General features: G+C 38.6%; 2 protein-coding genes across 2 annotated transcripts in view; one reads left to right on the top strand and one right to left on the bottom strand.

Annotated features, from left to right (window-relative positions):
* Window positions 1-95: 95 nt before the first annotated feature.
* Window positions 96-6,609, bottom strand: rab5b (RAB5B, member RAS oncogene family). Its single transcript, XM_061879636.1, has 6 exons — window positions 6,453-6,609; window positions 5,791-6,094; window positions 5,574-5,725; window positions 1,191-1,313; window positions 984-1,077; window positions 96-514 (listed from the first exon to the last, which is right to left on the bottom strand). Exons 2-6 carry the CDS (start codon window positions 5,957-5,959, stop codon window positions 399-401), a joined length of 654 nt encoding a protein of 217 aa, XP_061735620.1. The 5' UTR covers window positions 5,960-6,094; window positions 6,453-6,609; the 3' UTR covers window positions 96-398.
* Window positions 6,610-6,754: 145 nt separating this feature from the next.
* lcmt2 (leucine carboxyl methyltransferase 2) overlaps window positions 6,755-9,749 on the top strand; it is a 31,351-nt gene continuing 28,356 nt past the window's right edge. Inside the window, exon 1 of the mRNA XM_061879629.1 lies at window positions 6,755-6,996. Within this exon, the coding sequence (XP_061735613.1) occupies window positions 6,958-6,996 (39 nt within the window). The 5' untranslated portion in view covers window positions 6,755-6,957. The remainder of the gene's footprint in view (window positions 6,997-9,749) is intronic.

Genomic DNA, 9,749 nt, shown 5'->3' with positions numbered 1-9,749 from the left:
TTATGTTAACAATGTCATCACATTAGTTATTATTGTATGGAGTATAATTGTTTTATTGTGTTGAGCAACTGCAAAGAGCACCAGGAAGACCAGGCTGGGGCACATTTAATTTATTTTATTTTACACAATTCCTCCTATTTCTTCCGTGGTTGCTTTATAGTATTTTTAGACAATCAGACAGGACTCGAGCTGAAATGATGAAAGGCTGAATATTCACAATTAGTGTCCTTCTCCATGTTCTTTCTCTTTCTCAGTCAACACCATCCTTGTCCTACTTGACCATTGCTTGATTCATTGAATGGAAGCTGGCTGAGGGAGACGGGATGCATTTAGGGGGATTGTAGTGGAGTCACATGGCAGGGAGAAGAGGAGTGGGGGAAAGGTTAAGGGATGGTTGTCTAGTTCCCCCCGCAGCAAGCTCTGGAGGAGCGGGCGTCCGGGTCCTGTAGGTTGACCCCCCGATGTCGTGCCGCATGTGTCGGGTTCTGGGTGTCAGTTTTTGGCATCTTTTTGGCTGCAACACATGAGAACAGGAGGCTTCTTAATTATCACCTGTGAAATCAATGACCAACGTCTTAATTATTAAGAGGTCAGGTGCAAAGTTTATGTTTCAGCTGTTTTAATGCACAAATCCTATCTTTTTTTCATCCAATATAAAAAGCAGAGATTTTTTTTAATTATTTGTTTTGCAAATTGTGTTTCCAAATATAAAAACAGATAAAACATTTGTTTTGCACATCGAAAATACAATACATATTTTTGTATTTTATCTTCATTTAGCCCATTGTGTAAATACATTATACATCTGTACTGTATGTGTATTTTTGTATGTGTGTGTGTGTGTATGTATATATATATATATATATATATATAATATATATATATATATATATAATGCTTGTTTTACTGCTCAATTTGTTTATTGTTTTAAAGTCATTTGAGAATGTTCCTTGTTTGTCTAAATTTGACTAACCAAAACTCACCAATTGCCAGAAAGAGCTCGTTGACGTTCATGGCGGTCTTGGCCGAGGTTTCCATGAAGAGCAGGCCAGTGTCATCGGCATACGTCTGCGCTTCCTTCGGCACACACGACAAAAAATTCAAAAATTGCCAGGAGCAAGGGACTAAAGAGTAACAATACTTGATGTTTTTTGTTTTTTCTATCAGTAACACCCAGAGATGCTGTTGACCTCATATTCGACTAGTCTCTTCTCTGACAGATCAGCCTTGTTTCCTGCCAAAGCGATGACGATGTTGGGACTGGCCTGCCTCTGCAGCTCCTTCACCCAAGCCTTGGCCCTCTCAAAGGTCTCCTGAACACGACATGACAGTACATGGCTACGATTAAACTATACTTATAAGCCTGGCGGGTCAAAAATGATAAATATAAAACAATGTAAAAAAATGTAATCAATTACATAAATATTTAATTAATTCCGCCAAAAAAAGTTTACATGTTTAAAAAGAGATTTTACTAGTCAATTTTTAGTGAACAACGTAAAGATTTCAGTTTTCCAAGTTTATAAAGTACAGTAATTTCCAGGAATCTAAACATAAGCCACACCTACCTAATTTTGACAATTATATTTTGTACATATATTAGCTGTAATAATCTATAAGCCGCAAGTCTACACAATGACATGAAATATTTACAGTCGCTTGTGATCATTCATAAATTTACCAATTTGTGCCCCTGACACAACACACAGACGTCATTGAGCATGGTCTATGTCTTCTCCTGCGTGCTGAAACCACTCAAAGGAGAACTGCACTTTTTGCCAATCATTCACAATCATTAAGTAAGCCAAGCACACAAGTTTTTCTTGTTTTGATGCATTCTAACTAGTAAATAATTGTGATCGAAATCCAGCTTACAATGGAGCATATGAAAGTTGCTCTGTTCTGCCTATAGACTGTTAAAAAAAAATCATGTAGTAACAGGCACAATTATAATAACATTTAATATTTACACATGTTGCATATGGCAGCGCATTCATTTCACAAATGCATCATTATGTTCACTGTTTTCTTCGTCAACATCACTGACTATTACTGCTTACTTGATGAGAGCCAACAAACATAATAAAACATTTCTTACGGTACCATGTCTACTGTCACTGGGATACTGACTGCTATGATGTTGATATATTCCCATTTAGATGAAGAAAGACTCATAGTCCTTGGACAAAAAAGGAGGGCTGCAACTGAGCATATTTTCGTGTCTTTCTTGCCATTTCTGGGTCTAAATTGGATGCCAAAGATGACCAACTTGTTGGATTATGTCCTCATCCTAGTATCAAGGTGAGAGACATCACTTATGATCTAGAATAAACTTTCACGAGAAAGCAGCTCACCGGCTCATGACATCAATATAGCAGTCACAAGCTAATTAAGTCTCTGTGATAATGCACCGCTAAAAATATTTTGTCTGCGTTAGCGCTTATATTAACAATATTGCTAATGCTTCGTTAAAATTCAGATCACAAAATGTAAATAGAGTATGGTTGGCACTTTTTGGTTATTTATGGGCTTTATGGTCGGAATAGAAGACCTACCATTGACTCAATTATAAGCTGACTGTTATTTATTTGAAATCAGTTTTCTTGTCTCCCATAATGATTGCAAACGATAGACAAAATTCAAAATAAAGTGCAGTTCCCCATTAGACGTCTTCTTTGGCGCGTGCGGCAATCTGAACTTTTGGGCTCATTTAGTGTTGCATTTTCGTTCTGCGCCGTGGCTGTTTCCTTTTTTGATGGCAGGGTCGATCATCTTTGGCTTTAGGGCTGTGTTGTGTGCATTTTGACATTTCTTCTCCATGACAAAGGGAGGAGCATAACAAGTTAAATGGCTGACTTAATGATTCTGTGAGTGTGTTTGATTTAGTGGGAACAATGTCATTGGTCTGATGCGAAGAAGCTAAATATATTTTCAGCCAGTGAACCTTGTGAACTCGGAAAAATCCACGGAAAAATCCAGAAATTAGTCGCGGCATTGTTTAAAGTGCAGGGTTCAAAGCGTGGGGGAAAAGTAGCGACTTCTCGTATGGTAATCAAATATAAGTAAATAAAAAAAAATAAATCAAGTTAAAAAAAGCAAAATTTTACAGTAAAATTATTTTATGAACAACATTTTTGTCATATTAGTCTATAAATGATCTTGAGTTGAACTTATTTTACACTTTAACATGTGCAAAATCATCAGTCATCAAGTCAGCATGTGAGGGTTTTCTTGTTATGATGTAATGTGGTTAGAGGGTTTGTTTGCAGTGGTTAGGCAGCTGCTTAGTGGGCGCTCAAATATTAAACGAGCTGAAGCGTATCCCGCCCTCTTCCTGTTTTAACAAAGCATGTTATGCCACACTGCTAAACACACACAAGACTAAATGATAATGTTCTGTTGCAAAGCCAATGTTTAGGAAAAGCTTTTCCGAAGCAGATGATTTCATGAGGAGTATAGCAACCACTATTCAGCGTCTGTTTTTAAATTATTTTGCTTATGAAGTTTTTTTGTGAATATACAAGCGCGTTTGTGCAAGCAACCGTTATTGAAAGCCTGAATATCAGTCACCTTTTTGGCCCGAATTACACATTTGATTCGGTTTAACTTGTAATTGTAATAAATAGACCGTTATTTGTTAAATCTGTTGTCTTGACGGTGACCTGCTGCACCTTTAACTAACTGGTACAGTTGGAGTGTGTGCATAAGAGACAGAACCAACCAACATAAAATGCAGTTTGTGTACATTTATCAAATTAAATATTAAGAAATAATGTAGTTATGTAAACATTTGTATTTACAATAAGCAATCACATGAACAATAAACTCAAATTCAATCTATGAATGTAGAACTGTTTATTTTGTTAACCATTGACTGAAGAACAATAATAAACTAATAAACATATAGACTACAATTCAGATTAATCCATTATGTTCTACAGTCAAGTGTTTATGCACCAGATAATGTCCAAAGTTCATATGAAAAAGGAAAAAAATAAGTTAATCGGTCCAAGGATAGAGAAAAGTGTTATCTCCTCCCATTGTAAAGCCTATTCCAAACTGATGTACCGCTTCGACAATGTTTGAAAAAGTACACAAAACACAACAAATGGGAAAAAACTAGGAAAAATGTACCGTTGTTTAGACATTACATCTTTAGGGAAATGGTTTGGCTACAATATCAACTCAAATAGTGCGGTCATTTTAGAAAAACGGTTGTAAATCTGTTCGAAGCGATGTTAAATTAGCAATTATATCTACGGGTCTTGAATGGACAAACTGAAATGATTACACATTTGACAGAAACAAAGTGTAACTGTATCAAAGTAGAATGTGCAAACACCTGCAGAGCACAACGACCACGATGATGATCAGGGGCCAGCCCTGCGTATTTTCATCCCATCTTCTGATAAAAATAGTTTAGAAATCATCTTAAAGCCCTACTGAAATGAGATTTCCTTATTTAAACGGGGATAGCAGGTCCATTCTATGTGTCATATTTGATCATTTCGCGATATTGCCATATTTTTGCTGAAAGGATTTAGTAGAGAACATCGACGATAAAGTTCGCAACTTTTGGTCGCTAATCAAAAGGGAATAAGCGGTAGAAAATGGATGGATGGATGGATGGATAAAAAAGCCTTGCCTGTACCAGAAGTAGCAGACGATGTGCGTGCGACGTCACTGGTTGTAGGGCTCCTCACATTGTTTACAATCATAGCCACCAGCAGCGAGAGCGACGATTTCCCCATTAATTTGAGCGAGGATGAAAGATTCGTGGATGAGGATAGTGAGAGTCAAGGACTAGAGAAAAAAAAAAGGCGGGGGCAGTGGGAGCGAGTCAGATGTTAGACACATTTACTAGGATAATTCTAGAAAATCCCTTATCTGCTTATTGTGTTACTAGTGTTTTAGTGAGATTATATGGTACCTGAAAGTCGGAAGGGTGTGGTGACCGCCAGTGTCTCCGGTGGGAGGAGGTAATAGTCCGCAGCTGCAGGAGAACGCAAGTTCCGCTACGGTAAGAGCCGACTTATTAGCACAATTTTCTCACCGAAACCTGCCGGTTAACATTTGTTCGGGAACCATGTTCGCTTGACTGCGTTGTTCCACAGTAAAGCTTCACCTTCGGGAATGTAAACAAGGAAACACTGGCTGTGTTTGTGTTGGTAAAGGCAGCTACAATACACCGCTTCCCACCTACATCTTTCTTCTTTGACTTCTCCATCATTAATTGAGCAAATTGCAAAAGATTCAGCAACACAGATGTCCAGAATACTGTGTAATTATGCGATTAAAGCAGACTACTTAAAGCCTGGATCGGGCTGGAAGAACATGTCCGCTACAACCGGTGACGTCACGCGCACGCGTCATCATTCCGCAACGTTTTCAACAGGATACTTAGCGGGACATTTAAAATTGCAATTTAGTAAACTAATAAGGCCGTATTGGCATGTGTTGCAATGTTAAGATTTCATCATTGATGTATAAACTATCAGACTGCGTGGTCGGTAGTAGTGGGTTTCAGTAGGCCTTTAAGAGGTTCTCATGTCAATGGAGTACTTATTGTATACCGGCTTGGTGATGTCAAAGACCACGATTGCGGCCTGAGCCCCTCTGTAGTACATGGGCGCCAGGCTGTGGTAGCGCTCCTGTCCCGCAGTGTCCCAGATCTCAAACTTGACCGTGGTGTCGTCTAAACACACCGACTGGGCCAGGAAAGCAGCTGGAGAAACAATCGACACGTTAACACATCCCCATGGTTCACTTCACTCCTCACCGGCTCCTCACCTCCGATGGTCGTCTCCTGAAACTCGTCAAACTGTCCCTTGACGAAGCGCAGCACCAGGCTGGACTTGCCCACGGCCATGTCGCCCAGCAGCACCAGTTTGAATTGGCAGATCTTAGTCTGTGGTAGCGTGCCGTTGGAGCGGCCAGCACCACTCCCTCTGGAGCTCATAGCGGCCCGTGCGAGGGTGCCGTACTGCTGAAGGACAAGGTGACTCTGGGATTCTGCTGGTCACTTGGCGTTGCCTCCTGCTGTGCGGTCAAGGCTGGCTGCTGATGTCCGGGCCCAGTCTTGGTGGGGACAGTACTGCAGCAAAACATAGACTTGGAAGCATCAAGCATGGGACCTTTGCCATGCAATTGATTTGCATGAGACATACTTGATGGGTTACATTTGTAGGTGGTATGGTATTTAGTAACAAGATATCTCCTCTTTATAGATGCAGGATATCCATCAAAACAGCGTTGTAACATTAAACCAAAAAGTATCGTCATGTTGAAGGAAAACATTTGATTCGCTTTTGTGTTTATGTCCTGCTAGCATGACACCGCTAGGACCACTGCAGGTTGAACGACATCTAAAGACACAAACTTAAATACCTAATCCAAGCTCACGTCACGCCTCACTAACAAGATGACGTTTGAATTTAGGAATAAACACTTACCCTAAAGAACGTCGCTCGGCCGTACTGTTGACAATAACGTCGCTACATCAGCTGGTTGATGGCACAACAGTTCCTGTTGGGGAAAGCGCATGCGCATTGGCTACCGCACAGACAGGCTAGCTAGTTTAGAGCAACATGACCCGACGTTTGCCAACAAATTAAAACATTTAATCAGAAACGTTTAAATAGATTTGATAGAGAGCACGAAATAAATAGGCAGATGCCAAGCAGTTTACAATTAAACAGGAATTAAGTTTATCGCAGTGTAAACGCGTGTTCCTTCCTCCGGGCCGCGTGGGGGCGCTGTGTGGCAGTGGCGGACATCAGTGGCGAACAAGGAAACGTCGCCAGTGTTTCCGTGTGGTTTCATTAGTGACGATACAAGTTGGTCAAATGGACATTTTAAATAGCAAACAATGTGTACGTAAACATTTTATTCCAACTAATACAACCACGTAGCTACGTAAACATTTTATTCCAACAAATACAAGCACGTACCCACGTTATGACTAACGGAAAGAAGCAGAAGGGCGCCGACACAGCGGTGAGTTTAAAATGTATGTCTATTACTACACCAGTGTAGTAATAGTCTTTGTATTCAGCAGTGTGTTGTGTACAGGTGTAGGGCACTCAAGACAGCAGTGTGTTGTATACAGGTGCAGGGCACTAAAGACAGCAGTGTGTTGTGTACAGGTGCAGGGCACTAATGACAGCAGTGTGTTGTGTACAGGTGCAGGGCACTAAAGACAGCAGTGTGTTGTGTACAGGTGCAGGGCACTAATTACAGCAGTGTGTTGTGTACAGGTGCAAGGCACTAATGACAGCAGTGTGTTGTGTACAGGTGTAGGGCACTAATGACAGCAGTGTGTTGTGTACAGGTGTAGGGCACTAACAGAGGTGGGTAGAGTAGCCAGAAATTGTACTCGAGTAAGAGTACTGTTACTTTAGAGATTTATTACTCAAGTAAAAGTAAGGAGTAGTCACCCAAATATTTACTTGAGTAAAAGTAAAAAGTATGTTGTGAAAAAACTACTCAAGTACTGAGTAACTGATGAGTAAACTGTTCGTTTAAATAATACAGCAACAAATAATGCACAAAAACATAAAAAGAGCAATGAGCAAATTCAGAGCCAGGAATATCTCTTAAGCAACTAAAACAATAATATATATTAAATAATAATACATTAAAATAAAAAAATTAAGGCAAATTGAGCCACAATGACTTAACAGCACCATAGGCTCAGTAGGCATTCATTGATTGATTGGTTGATTGAAACTTGTATTAGTAAATTGCACAGTACAGTACATATTCCCTACAATTGATCACTAAATGGTAACACCCCAATATGTTTTTCAACGTTAATCAATTACTTAATAAATGACCAAGTCGAGGTGATCTACCTCATATATACATATACATACACACATATCATATATATCTATACACACATACATTTATATATACAGTATATAATGTATATGTATTTATTTTGCCGTTGTTGTTCACTTGTTAAAGGTGTTTTAATGAATATACATGCATGTTTACACATAGATTCCTATCTTTCATGAAGACAAAAATATAAGTTGGTGTATTACCTGATTCTGATGACTTGCATTGATTGGAATCAGACAGTAATGCTGATAACAACCACGTTTTCAAATGGAGGAGAAAAAAAGTTCCTCCTTTCTGTCTAATACCACATGAGAGTCGTTGGTTTTTGGCATCTTATTTGTCCAGCTTCCATATTTGTTTCTATACACTTTACAAGAAATACATTGGCGGTAAACTCCGTAGCTTGCTAGCTTGTTTGCGCTGGCTTTCAGAGACTCTTATTTTGTTAGCGCAGGTGCGATGGAGCGGCACTTTTATTGTGAAGACAGGAACTTTTTTTTTTCTTTTTAAAAAAAAAAAAAAATATTTATAAATTTCAACAATTACAAACAGTAAGTCAAACCACAGTGTAAAACATTATGAAAACAGCACAAAACTGCGCCAGGGGGTTGAAAATTCAAAATAACAAAAATAGAATACAAAAAAATATATATATAATAAACAAAGTACAAAGCCCTATATAGGCTCATTCAGATTCATTAAACAACTTAAATTTGGAACACAGCATCATCGTTTTCACAGCTTTTTTGTTGTTAGAGGTAGAGAGTGTTTTAATGTAAAGTTCAAAATCTTTTTTAAAGGCACAAAAGATAGGTCGGGTATTAAGAAACTTACATTTATGAATATAAAACTTAGCCAATAGAATAATGAGGTTGCAAAGGTAGAATTCCTTTTCAAATTTTTGTTCATACAGTGTAAAACCAAAAATCACATCTTTAAAGCAAAGCACAAATTTGTCATAAATATTGTCCAGGTTGAAGCGACAGATGCCCTGCCATAGTGATCGAGTTTTTTCACAAGTCCAAAACAAGTGGTTAACAGTCTCTGGGTGCATGTTGCAAAAGGTGCAGGTCACATCAATGTCCTTCTTGTATTTAACCATTACAGTCTTTACAGGGTAATAACAATGAATGATTTTGAATGATATCTCTTTGACTTGGTTGGTAATTAAATACCCGTTAGGAAGGGACCACGTTTTGACCCAACAGATGTCATTTACAACAGTATTCCAGAGTGAAATTACATAGGAGACAGACACACAATCATTTTGGAATAAGCTGCGGATTTTTCTGTTATTTTTTTGATCAAAGCAAAGTTTCCCCACAGGAGTGTCAAGTGGATCATTCACAATTTTTACAGCAGAAAGAGGAGGTGTATAAGCCCTGTACAACATAATAACACCTGTTGAAATGGCATCAAATACAATGGCAAATTGTTTGGGAGTCACAGGGATCGTAAAATGGTTGAAAAATTCTTGATATTTGAAAAGTCAACTTTCCTTATTGAAAAGCTGACTCACTAAAATAATGTTATTGTTAAACCAATTGTTTAGGAAAAGAGATTTTCTTTTGTTTGAAGACAGGAACTGTGCAATCAGTCTTTAGGCTATTGACGGGAAGTACGGTTGAAATAAAGTGTCTTTTTTCCTTTACACTTTTGATTGATTGATTGAAACGTTTATTAGTAGATTGCACAGTACAGTACATATTCCGTACAGTTGACCATTAAATGGTAATACCCCAATACATTTTTCAACTGTGACGGTCATGTGACCGCCTGGCTCTGTTTGATTGGTCCAACATCACCGGTGACTGCATTTGATTGGTGAAACGCAGGCATGCGTTGATCCTACTTTGAATATGTGTCTGACAAAATCAAAACAAACAAAGCGTGCATTAACAGAT

The sequence above is a fragment of the Nerophis ophidion genome, linkage group LG19 (genome assembly GCF_033978795.1).
Source record: "Nerophis ophidion isolate RoL-2023_Sa linkage group LG19, RoL_Noph_v1.0, whole genome shotgun sequence".
Taxonomy (NCBI): domain Eukaryota; kingdom Metazoa; phylum Chordata; class Actinopteri; order Syngnathiformes; family Syngnathidae; genus Nerophis; species Nerophis ophidion.
This window is presented reverse-complemented; position numbering and strand designations above follow the sequence as displayed.